Below are 13,617 nucleotides of genomic sequence, written 5' to 3' on the forward strand. Positions count from 1 at the left end.
GGCATTTTTAGGTTAGCAGTAAATTTAGGTGTGAGGTGGGATTGGATTTGCAGTGAAGTAGTCTTTGAGTTTATCTCTGTTCATTTTACCGATCTAATTCACCTCCCTGTTAACACGGCGTAAACCCTTCCTAGATAATTTCGAGAGCCATTGCTGTAATTTGCTTCCGATATATGTGGTTCTTTACGAATATTTACGAATATAATTGCATAATACACATGCACATTTTACTATGTTGTCAATAGCATCAGCACTGCATGCAAGTGGAGTATCAAAGCATCAAAATTTAGATACTAACATGCCAAGTGCATGTTCAGTTACTTCTCTTGCTCTTGAAAGTCTGCAATTAAACATTCTTCTGTTGTCTGGTAACTGGCTGCTGGTGTATGGATGCATAAGTCTCTTTGTAAGTGGATCTATCACAAAAATGTGTGGAAATCGGTCAGTAGTTCCAGGTAGAGGAACATTGTCAGGGAAAGCAAGGTCTCTGCTTATAATTTTCCCAAGTTGCAGTTTGAGAATACCTTTCCATCGCTGTTTCTCTCAAAGTCCCCCACGCCAACTGTAATGAAGTTCCCATATGCACCTGCAATGGCCATTACAATTACAGAAAAGAAACCTTCGTAGTTGATGTGCATTGATCCTGTTTGCTTCAGTTTCTTTATTTGGATGCGTTTTCCATCCATTGCTCTGTAATAATTTTGTATATTCCACAAGTTGAAAAATCTAATGGCAATATTTGACAAGTCCTCGTGATTCAGTGCTGGCATGAACTCGGTGTACAGGATTTCCCAAATCTCCTTTGTTACTTACCTTATAATACCGTGAATACTTGTCTCCCCTCTTAGAAAATTACCGATAAGCTCCAGAAACTGCTCCCAGTAGCCAGGTACCTGAAACGACAATAGAAATAATTATTATTTCAGTAGTTTTATACAGAATAAACCGATCCAATTTTAATTTATTTTAGGGTTGCAGTGCCATGAAAGATGGAATAAACTGAGGGGAAACTTTAACAGAGGTCTGAAATGCCCTCCAAGTGGATCTGGAGCAAGAAAGAGGGAATATTACTTACATAAATATTGTAATAGGAGTTGAATCTTGGCTGAGAAATTATGTTATGGATGCAGAAATTTTCTCACGGAACTGGAGTGTGTATTGTAGAGATAGGATGAGAATTGAAGGAGGGGGAGTATTCATTCTGGTGAAAGAAGAATTTGTAATTTAAAAAAAAGTTAAATATGACAAATATGAAATTCTAGGTGTTAGGCTTATTTCTAAAGAGAATAGATAACTTGATGTCTTTGGAGTGTACAGACCAAGAAAGGGTAGCGCTGATTCATAATATTTGATAAGATAATCAACTGTGTGGGAAACGACATGGAAAGGAATATGATTGTAGCGGGAGATCTGAATTTACCATATGTTAACTGGGAAGTTAATGCGAATAGCAGGAAGCATATCCAACAAGTGGCAAATAAGTTAATATGGGAAGAACAGCTGATTCAGAAAGTGATGGAACCAACTAGAGGAAAGAATATCCTGGATGTGGTGCTGGTAGAGAAACCGAAGTAATATATGGTATTAGAGATCACAACGCTGTTTGTTTTTGTCATAGTTGAAAAGAAATGTGATAGAAAGGAAGGTCTTAAAAGTAGGACTATTAGGCGGTACCATATGGCTGATAAAGCAGGCATGAGAGAATGGAAAATTGTAAATAAAAATGTAAACAGACTCTGGCATGGGTTAAAAGTAATTGTTGACGAATGTGAAAACAGGTTTGTACCTTCAAAGGTGGTAAGGAATGGTAAAGGCCCACCTTATTGTAATAGAGAAATAAAGAGACTAAGAAGGAGGTGCAGAGTGGAAAGAAATAGAGTTAGAAATTTCACACTCTTGATCCCATGCTGCCAGAAGCTCCTCGTCGGATGCAAAGCGCTGCCCTTTCAGCTTCATCTTCACTTCTGGGAAGAGTGGGAAGTCACACGGGGCAAGATCAGGACTATATGGAGGTTGATCAAGCACAGTCAACCCTGATCTGGCAAGAAAATTCATTGTAACATTAGCCCGATGTGCTGGAGCATTGTCGTGATGCAAGAGCCAAGTGTTGAGCCGTGACCTTGGATAGAGCTGCTTGAGAGCCTGGATGACCTGAGGCAGGCAAGTCTTACTGTACCACTTCGCAGTAACTGTCCTTTGTGTTTCTAGCACAACCCGAGTCAGGATGCCCCGTTTAGTGGAGAATACTGCAATCATCCTTTTCTTCACTGACCTTGACTTTTGCACAGTCACAGGAGTACCCTCATCTTCAAACAGCCACACCTTGTCTGGGATTTTGTTGGGACATCGTAATAATAAAGCCAAGTTTCGTCACCTGTAACGATGCCATTAACGTTACGTGAAGTCTTATTTTCAAACTGTTTTAATTATCATTTTTCGGCACCATTTCACTCGATGTGCCCTTTGTTGCTCTGAAAGTGAATGGGACACCCAAAGGGAACAAACCTTTCTAACATGGAGATGGTCATGTAGAACTGAATGAATAGCTGTTGCAGGGATGTGGAGGGTCTCTTCTACCTGCCGATATGTCAACCACCTCTCTTGCTGCAACATTTTCCTCACAGCTTCAATGTTTTCCTCAGTCTCTGATTCAGACGGTCGCCTAGAACGAGGATCGTCTTCAACCCCAAAATTTCCCCTCTGGAACTCTTTGTACCAGTGGAAAATTGTTGTCCGATGTGAACAGTCTTTCCACAGCACAGGAGTCATTTCCTCCAGGCACTGGTCAACAGTTGATCCACGAGCAAAATTGTAGCGGATAATTAGAGGATATTCACCTTTAGACCACACTGACATCTTAACTTGGTTTCAATCTCCCACTGCTTGGTAACAACTGGTGTGAAGGTTGCGTCTTGCTGTCTTCTAGACCGGTCTTCACCCCTCTTTTCATCCCTCGCCATAACAGGGGTGTCCAGCCACCCGTCTTTGCGTATTGCAAAACTTTCCTGGTGCCCTTGGTATTCAGTCAGCAGTATGTAAAGATTGTTAGTTACAAGGATAATATCTGGATAGAGGAGTTGACTAATGCTAAAGAAGTAATAAAATTTACATATCATAACATATCATATCATTACAATAACATTTACAATACGATACAAAAGTTGAAAACTAGAAAAGTGGCTGGAATTGTTAAGATTTCTGGGAATATACTAAGACAATGGGTTGGGATATAGTACCATATCTGAAGTACTTATTTTATTATTGTTTGCATGAAGGGGCTATACCAATTGAATGGAGAGTTGCTATAGTAGCCCCTGTGTATAAAGGAAAGGGTAATAGACATAAAGCTGAAAATTACAGGTCAGTAAGTTTGACTTGCATTGCATGTAAGCTTTTGGAAGGCATTCTTTCTGATTATATTAGACATGTTTGCGAAATTAATAACTGGTTCGATAAAATGCAGTTTGGTTTTAGGAAAGGCATGACCTCCGATTTCACTGTGTCTATCCATCGTTTTCTTGGCCTCCCTACTGCCCTCTCCCATAATTCTTAGCTGTTCTCGGTCTATGAAATGACAAACCATTGTAGCCTGCATCTTCCTAAAAGCTCAATAACAGGTATTTTGATGCCAGCCTCCTTCCTGTTTGCTTCATTTCTAATCTTGTCCTTCCTGATCTTTTTATTCATTGTTTTAATGAATGCCATTTCTATTGACTGGGTTTTACTATTAACCTTGTTATGTAGGGTACATGTTTCAAGTCCCTATGTAAAAATTGAAATGAAGTAGGTATGAGACATGGTCAGTTTTCATCCCAGAGTAAATTTCTTTCTTGATAATGAAACAGAAACTTTCAAAGTCTTATTAAGGATTTCTTGGTTTATTATGTTACCTTTTGAAATGATACTTCCAAAATATTTGAAGTTAGAAACAGATTGTAATAGAGTTCTCTCCAGGAAATTGTTTGAAACTGTGCTTCCTCTTGATGGTCATTTCAATAGTTTTTGTTTTAATGCTGTTTAGTCCATGTTCCTTAACCCTTTGGCACTCAGCCTATATGCAGGTGTTTGCTCGAAGACACTCAGACTAATTTTTGTGATTTTCCAAAGCAAATTACAAAAATTCAACACGTAAAGAGTTTAACACACATTAAAATAAAATTAATCACACTAATACAGAAAACTGTGAGCATTTCAGAAATGAATATACCTTGGACGTATTGTTATTGGTTAAACCCAAAACAATTATTAAATTTCGAAAATAAATTTTAAAAAATAAATCATTGTTTTCAATGACAGAAAAATTAGACATTATTGCGTCTTCCTTCTTTACTCTTAGACGTGAATGAAAGAACATTTAATTCTGAATAATTTGATATCAATATGATGTGTGTGCTGCAATTCACTCATGAAGCATTGCACAAAGTTATTCAGTGTACATGTAACGGTCATCGATGTCAGGGCCTCGCGGTCCGATGCACGGTGAGCAGTTACGACCGTGTCACTTCCCACATAACGGGAATCACTTTCGGCAAAAGAAGGTCATTATTACTGTCTAAATCATCTGAAAATTCAAGGATATCGGCCTCATTCGGCCTTGAATATGGCCTAGCCATTACGATAAAAAGATGACGCAAGCACGTGCAACAACGGAGTTATGAAAAGGAGTAAAATTGTAGTTTACGAAGTACATCGAACACACGATATACCAAAGAAACGAAATAAACTATAAACAAAACTCATAGCAAGATCAACTTGTTGTATTCATAAGCCAATCAAAACAGATCCACTCAATAACAACTTCAAATAACCACAACATAAACATTCACGGTCAACAGATTTCATTTGTCGAAAATAAAAATATTTTGTAGGGCTGGTGGATATATCTGTTGAGTTAAACGCAAATTCAACGCTTTGAGGTACCGTCACGATCAACTGTTACGATTTAACAGCTACGCAAATGACCAAAATCCGTAAATAAGACAGAGCCGATGTATCGGCGCCGTGAGCGTTTTCGCCATAACCTCTCGCGCCGATAGATCGGCGCGCTGAGTGCGAAAGGGTTAAAATTAGACTTTCCTAAGATTTAGTTTCTCCTATATTTCTGCCAAGATCAGATCATCATCTGATCATATATATGAGTGTTAGGCTCTTTGCAATGTTCTTTACTACATTTTATTATCCGACCCATGAATATGATGAACAGGAGTGGTGACAAGGCACTTCCTTGCTGGACTCATCTTTGTTTTCAAACCAATCTGATCTTCCATCCCCTACTTGGACACTGCTGAAGCGTTTTTGACTGAGCATCTTTACTTTATCAGTCAGGAAGTTTGACAATACCTTCTAGGCATTCCCAGATTATCTCCCAAGGCACACTGTCGTAGGATATCTTGATGTCCATAAGAAACATCACTAAATTCTTACCATATTTCCAGTGCTTCGGTTCTTCCTGAAGCCGTGGTGCTGCTCCTCCAATAATGATTCTACTATATTCCCGATTCTTCTTTCAATGATCTTCTTCAGAAGTTCAAGTGAGAAAGTAGAGTGATGCTGCTGTCATTTCCACATTTCTTCCTTTTTTATGCAGGGGGATAATGATATCTTTCATCCAGTCCTCTGCTATCCTCTTCTCTTTCCTGATGACAAAGAGAACTTTTTACAACCACATTGTACTCCAACTGCCTTTATCATGTCAGCAGTGAGGTCAGTAAACCCCTCGGAACTTCCCCTTTCTCATGTTCTTCAGCTGAAACTACTAACCATGTTAGCTGGTGTTGTGCTCCATTACTCGCACTTCAACTGCAGTCTTCAGTGTTATCCTTTCAGGAACTTTCTGCATTTAAGGTAGTTCTTTATTTCTTCTCTGATGCCATGATCTCTCTTCACCAGGCTCCCATCATCTGTTTCTGGTGCAGGGATATTGCCATGCTCACTACTTCTATTCTAGACTACTTTATAAAGGAACTTCCCATTACTTTCACAGTCTTGTTACCCTGGTAGTGAACTTGTCCCAACACATCTCCTCCCACAGACCTCATATCAGTGGGAATTAAATGGTATCATGTGGCAGGCAGTTAATGTAATTCAATTTAAAAATGCCAATTGATATAACAACCTGTTATTTTAAATCTATATTTATAACAATAATTCTGCTGGGCTGAGTGACTCAGATGGTTGAGGTGCTGGCTTTCTGACACCAACTTGGCAGGTTTGATCCTGGCTTAGTCCGGTGGTATTTGAAGGTGCTCAAATATGTCAGCCTCGTGTCAGTAGACAAAATTCCGGCACCGCCGTGTTTCCGAAAACTGTAGTTAGTGGGATGTAAATCGAATAATATTAACAATAATAATTCCCTCTACAATAACCTCTATGTCAGCATGGAATCATATCAAGATTTTGCTGTAATAATATAATCAGCCCTTTCTTCCAGTAATGTGGGGTTTTACTCTCCGTCTGTATTGCTCCAGCATTTGGTGTGATCACTGCTTAACATGTATTCCTTATGACAGTACATCTTCCCCTGATGACTTTCCTTCTTTCATCAGTTTCAGGGCCCTTTTTGTTTCTGCCCATATAGTAGGAATTCCTTTTTCTTCAGGTTCATCAACCTCATGGTATTTCATGAACTGTCTTGTTGTACTACTCTCTTTGTTGAGTACCACATTAATTCCTGGGTGCATTCTATCCCTTTTGGTATTGAAGTTACAAATATTGGAAGCCTTTACTTTTTGATCCTGCAGAAGCCTTCACAGACTGTACAGACATGACTTTTTATTAGTAATCCTCTCAGGGCAGTGAAACTGTGAAATCTGTTGAAATGTTATGTTGTAATTAGTGGTTGCAGATGGATAGGGCTAATCTAAACGTGGGTTGAATGGTTACGGTAACGAAAGTTGTACAATAAATTATTTCTTAACATTGAAATTTATGTAGTAGCATGCTTCTCATTATTGTATTCTTTGTATCTTCAACATATTATCATCTGTTTTTTCAGGTGTCAGCTCAGTATGCCCCAACTGTCTTACAGACTATTAGCAATCCAGATGGCACTGTGTCTGTAATACAAGTAGATCCAAATAATCCTATCATCACGCTTCCTGATGGTACTACTGCACAAGTTCAAGGGGTTGCCACGGTGAGTTGACTTGCATCTGATTTGTAACAAAATGTTTTGTATTTTGAGAATTTTGTCAAGTGTAGTGAAGTCACAAACATGCAGCCTTTTAGCCAACAGACTCCCATGAGCCATGTTATAATCCATGTGGGTGTATGAACTTATGTTGTTATAAATGTTATTACAGCAGCTATGCTACATGGAAGGTAAACACAATGAAAATAACCTAGTCAACAACAGTGCACTTTTAACTCCCAAATACATGTAACTACAGCCTCAAAATAAGAGCAGTAACAATAACAGGTATAGCGCCATTACAAGATATGTTTTTGGTTGTATAGCAGTGAGTCACTCATCTATTTTGAAGGAAGCTTATAGGAGATTTTTTTCTATGGATCAAAATGAGCAAGAGGCATCTGTAAACTTGCAGGATCACAAGACATGTCGCACCATTTGTTAGTAGAATAGTGCTACTAAATGAAGGGGAAAAAAAGCTTGTTGAAGTATCGACTCCGTCACTACAGAAATGGCAAATCGCCGATTCATCGATGCTTGCCGGTTCTAGGGTTAATATTTCATAACAGTGAGAAGGCTAGGTGATGCCAGTATCAGACCGCTACCCTGCCCCACCCCCTGTATTTCTAGTGTGACCAATGCAGCCATTTCTAATAGCTGCCAAACTGTGCTGACCACTAGCCCTTCTTCTTTCCTTCTGAAACCGTTGTCACCATAGTTATTATAGCGTCTGGATATTTTATAACCTAAATGAAAGGTATAAGTTTACAGTAGAAGTCTGCTATAACGAGAACCCCATTGTAACGGCAGTTTTTGTTTGTCCCCTCAAAATTGCTATATTAAACTGTGTATTATCACTGATGCATCCGTTATTACAAGCGATTAAATGTGCATGATTTTTTCCTTTACCGATATTTATGCACCCAGTGATTACAGTAGAACCTCGATAATTCGAAATCGGTTAATTCAAAATCCCGCCTAATTCGAAGAAGCTCTCTTTCCCGGAAACATGAGATACAGTTTTGCATGTTATTTCAATTGTTTAATTCGAAATAGGGATAATTCGTAATTCGACGTACAATGTCGGCCCCATTACCGAAATTCAGACTTTTAATTCGAAACTGCCTTTACATTTTAAAACAATAGTATGTTACAGAGTAATTTCAACTCGAAATTTATCCGCTCCGCGTCATAATAGAACGCACGTTCCGGAACGTGGAGGGGTAGCTTTCCGCACTTACACTCACTTCGGTGGGTCTACAGTGCGCTTCATGATTGCTAAGTTGAATGAAATCGGAATTCTTTTGTGTTCAACCTTTTAAGGAATGCCGTACTATCACGCAACATGCAGTGTGCGGGAAAACTGAATCCGCGAAACAGTTGACGAAAAACCGTGGCAAATATAATAAATTCGTGGGCACCGAACAATATTGACATTGCCGGTGAAACTGCATTGCTTTATTTTAATGCGAACCCAAACGGTCTTATGGTTTTAAAGGAGAAATTGCCAGCCGGGAAATTGTACAGTGTGAGGGATGGGGGTCATAATAGTGTGTTGCAATGCACATGGAAGCGAGATACTTTATCCCCTCGTCATAAGAAACTTTGATAAGCCACACTGTTTTAAGAGCGTCGGGCACTTTCCATGCCAGTACAAAGCAGCTATAATAAAAATGCAAACAGTAAAGAAATCAAAAAAATAATGCATTTGCACAGGGAAACCGGCATAATTTATCTTCGTCTTTGAATTGTGTGGTTTTTTTTTCCTTTCGTTGCGTGAGGTTGTGTGTGTCAGTGATTTATCCAAGTGCATTATTTGAACATTGTAAATGCACCTTTGGATACATTTCGGAAATAGTTTTTTCCATGGCATTTGAAAGGTTTAAACTGTGAATTGAGGTGATTGCGTGTATTAATGGGTCTTAGAATACTTCGTGACGCGGCAAGTGTTTACATGTCTGAAGTACGAGAGACGTGCCATGGCGAGAAATCGTACAAGGATAGAGTCATAGGAAAGTTCGATTTTAAGAGCATTGGGTACTTTCTGTGTAAATACAAGGCATCTAAAATGCATACAGTATAGTAATCCAATTAATGAAGCACTTGCACATGGGAGCGAGCATAGATTTCTCCTCGTCTTTGAATCGTACTTTTTTTTTTCTTTCTTTCGTTGCGTGAGGGTATGTTTACCAGTAAGATATCCGAGTGTATTATTTGAATACTGTAAATGCACCTTCTTGGATACATTTTGGAAATATTTCTTTTTTCATGGCATTTGAAAGGTACAAACTGTGAATCAAGGTTAAATGCATGCAGTAACCGGCCTTAGAATATTTTGTAACGGGGCAAGGGTTGGTACTTCTGAATTGCGAATTGGCGGTTAATTCGAAATCACGTAATTCGAAGTCCGATTTTTTAGTCCCAACGACTTCGAATTAACGAGGTTTTACTGTATATTGTATGCGATCGATCGTCTGCTGTTTCCTTAGTATGTCCACTAGTGACCTCTCTTGTTAACATTCGAAGGTGATGTCGGAGGCGATTAGCAATGCTAGTCTATTTTGTTTCATAAGTAAAAATGGAAACGAAAGAGGAGAACATGTTTTCGTAATAAATGTGTAAATAACGTGTCCGATAGCAGTTGTTACTTCGTTAAAAATAAAGGCTGAAGTAAACGATAGCTTAATTTTAATGCTAAATACTGCAATTTAGTAAGAATGGGACACACCTCAGTATATGGCAAGAGTGCGTCATTGATTTCAGAGGTTAGTTTATAGCTTCTCATGTCTGGGTAAATTTCGGAAAGGCTATTATCATGTAAATTTATAGCGAGAAGGGTATCATTTCTCTGCTGACATTTGAAAATATGTTTTCATGATCATATAGTATATATAAGTTTGATTAGGTGATGATGTTTGAATAAGAAAACTGAAACATTTGCCACAATATGCGATCGATCCTCTTCGGTACGGTATAGTTCTCTCGCTATGTGCACTCGCAAGTTCTCTCGTCGACATTCGAAGGTAATGTTGGAGTCGATTAGTAATACCCTTAACTGTTGCTCCATAAAAAGATTAGAAATTAATGAGTAGAACATGTTTTTGTAATAAATACGTGGTCGATAGCAGTTAACTCGTTAGATATAAAGGCTAAGGAAACAATTGCTTAATTTTAATACTGTTCACTGAAATTAAGTAAGAATGCGATACACCTCAAGATATGGCAGAGCACATCAATGATTTCTAAGATAAGATTATATTTTCTCGCGTCTCGTTTAATTTTGATAAGGTTATTCCCATCTCATTTTATAGCAAGAAGGTTATCAGTTTTGATATAGATGTTTTCATGGTACATACGCTGTTAAGTTAGGTTAGGTGATGCTGTTAGAATAAGAAAATTGAAGCGTTCGGCACAAAATGCGACCTTCTGTTTAGTTTTCTCGCTATGTGCACTTGCGATCTCTGTCGTAGATATTCATAGGTGATGTTTGAGTCGATTTAGTAACACCTGTCAACTGCTGTTCCATGAAGACAATCAGAAATGAAAGAGGAGAAAATGTTTTCGTAACAAATATGTAAGTAACGTCGTCAATTGCAGTTGTTAATGGAAATTCTAAGTTCCCATAGAGGGAATTAGATATTTTTCCACCAATAGAGCATATAAAAAAATCAGATCAAATATCAGAAATATTTAAATTTGCACACACAATTCTTAGACATTCTTCCAATATAAAATATCACTCATAACTCAATCTTATTTTCCACAGATAATCATAACACCAATGCACAGCAACAGATGGGAAAGGAGCTACCACCTTGGGTCTAATGCCACCCAAATTTTATCAATGTCACAGCACAATATGATTCGATTTTAACATAAAACAACAAGATTCAACTCACAGCAGAGCTGTATACGTACATTTTATCATCGTTGTAACTACACGCTTGGAACTCATTTTTAAATTTCAGAAAGTGTTTTATGCTATGCACATATAAGACAAATATCTTTTATATAAAATAGAGGACAATTTTACAAGCAAATCATTTAAGCTCCAAAGCATCAATCAAATGCACAACCATGACAAAAGACTCAAATACAGAAGTCAACTGATGAACTGGGTATACGCAAGATATGAATGTTTATGTGCATGAAGTGTTCTTATATATATTGTTTTTAGCCATATATACTTATAAATTAGCTTTAAGTTAAGATAGTGTTGTACAAACCAGTTGTAAGTTTAAAGTATATCATTATAGACATATACTTGTAGTGGCACACCTGTCAGTTCCCGATTTGACATGCCCCATTTAGAAGTATTCAAACATTTGTTATCATATGGCATTCCCCAGACAAAGTAATACGGTATCAATCATTGCTTTATGTACTATATGTGAGTGTATTGTTCAGCTGTGAGGATGACCTGAAAATGGCGGTCGGAACCGGTACTGTAGTATAATAATTATAATAAACAAATAATGATAAGGTGGATTTACTTTCTTATTTATAATTGTGTAGTTCGTCAATACGGATATGAAGATTATAGATTACGATACGAACTTACGAAAAACATAATGATGAGACTTGTTAAGTCTTACAAGATAGCTGAAGCAAGTACTTCCTAAAAGTTAAAATATTTAGACTTCCAAGATAGTGCCAATCTGCTTTCAGTAGAAAAAGAGCATAATGGTCATGCTGCCAAGAGCTTACTCAAACAAGTTAAATGTTCTGAAAAGGAAAAGGTTAATTGTAAGAATTACTGATCTCTTGATCACCATGTGAGAAAAACTCAGAGAGAAAAATCCTCCAAAATCACGTTTAGTAAGGGATATCACTGCCTTAAGCCCTAAAATGATATTGCTCAAATCCAGTTTGGCAATGAAAAGGATTGACGTTGTTCTTGAAAACTTGCACAGCCATACAAGAATATGTGATAAAAGTGCTGTAAAGGTCAGACGACGGGTCTGTCTGCTAACAGAGGAAGCTCAGAACAATGCAGGAATCAACAAACAAATTAATTAATGACTTCATTTCTAGATGAACAGATGACTTGGGATTGGATGAATTTTACTAAAATCTTTTAGGAGAAAATGAGAAATATGAAGATCTCTGGTCTGTAATGAAACTGTTTCATTTTATGCCATGGTTATGCATTTTGTTGAGACAGACTTTTCTGTCATTGAACATTTACCACTCTTAAAATCTTTTAGAGGAGCCACTTGTGTCCCAGAGCATAATTTTCGATAGTGTGAAACACGGTGGTTTGAGGAATGTTACTATCAATAGAAGGATACTGACCTTGAACCGAGCTTAAAGAAGAAGGTATCAGTCATACCAGGAAAATAAAAAAGAAAAGGAATCAGAAGAGGAAAATAAGAAAATGGAGAGAAGGAAAATCGAATTACAATTGAAAAATTTGCAGGAAAACAAGAAAAGGTTGAAAATGAAAGAGAAAAGCAGGGTGCTGTAATTGAAAGGAAGAAGATAGTTCTAGAAGACATAAAACAAAAACGGTAATGTTTTTGATAAATGCAACCGTTTCTTTTTCATGCCTATCTTTCCTGATTGATTTGTCTCCAAATTTGAAAACTGTTTTGAATATAGACATAGACTAATTGTAATTCATTATATTCACCTACATTAGAATCAAAAGTTATTTCCTTTTGATCTCAAGATTGCTTTAAATCCGCATGAAATAATATTAGATTGCTGTAGTAAAATAATTTCATTTCCATATTTGAATACTCTATTAATAAGTTAGTTGTACTTTGTTCCTTGGAAATGATGAGTTAAAGGTAAATGGTAGGCCTACATGCTACTTTTAAACAATTTGTTTATATATGAAGTACCCTCATTTGTTTTTCCATAAATAATTTAACAAAAAGGAAGTGGAGAGAAAATTAGGCCAGCCAGGGGAATGGTGGAGGCTGGAATTTCCTGTTGTTGTTCTTTGTAAAACATGCTGTTTGGCGAATTAACTTGTCACTCAGTTTTCATAAGTCAAGGAAATTTTTCTTAGGTGTAGTAGGTCAGGGAAAGTCAGGGAAACCTGAGAGAACATTTCTGTGAACATTAGGAAATTATTCCAGTCCCTAACTCCTCTTGCCTCAGTTTGTCCTCTTGAATTCCAACTTTATCTTCATATTTTGATCTTTCCTACTTTAGAAAACACCACTCAAACTTATTTGTCTACTAATGTCATTCCACAACATCTCTCCAGTGCGGAGATGTGTATCTTTTATTTACAATCTCTCAGTCTTGACATTTTCCACTGATCATTTTTTTTTTTAAACTCCCTCATGCCTGTCTTATGAGCCATATGGTATTATCTAATACTCCTACTTTTACAACCTTCCTTGCTATTGTGTTTATTTTTAACTGCGACGAAAACAGCTTCGTGATCACTGATATCATCTATTACTTCAGTTTCTTAATGCTAAAAAAACACAATACATTTTCAGCTGTGAGTGAGTGACATTGTCAGATTTTCA

General features: G+C 37.4%; 1 protein-coding gene across 10 annotated transcripts in view; it reads left to right on the plus strand.

Moving 5' to 3' along the window:
• ewg (DNA-binding protein Ewg) overlaps positions 1-13,617 on the plus strand; it is a 281,799-nt gene that overhangs the window by 166,045 nt on the left and 102,137 nt on the right. For all 10 annotated transcript variants that reach the window (XM_067145587.2, XM_067145586.2, XM_067145589.2 and 7 more), the window contains one exon: positions 6,995-7,135. In XM_067145587.2, coding sequence (XP_067001688.1) covers positions 6,995-7,135 — 141 coding nt within the window. The remainder of the gene's footprint in view (positions 1-6,994; positions 7,136-13,617) is intronic.

Source organism: Anabrus simplex, chromosome 4 (assembly GCF_040414725.1).
Source record: "Anabrus simplex isolate iqAnaSimp1 chromosome 4, ASM4041472v1, whole genome shotgun sequence".
NCBI classification, from domain to species: Eukaryota; Metazoa; Arthropoda; class Insecta; order Orthoptera; family Tettigoniidae; genus Anabrus; species Anabrus simplex.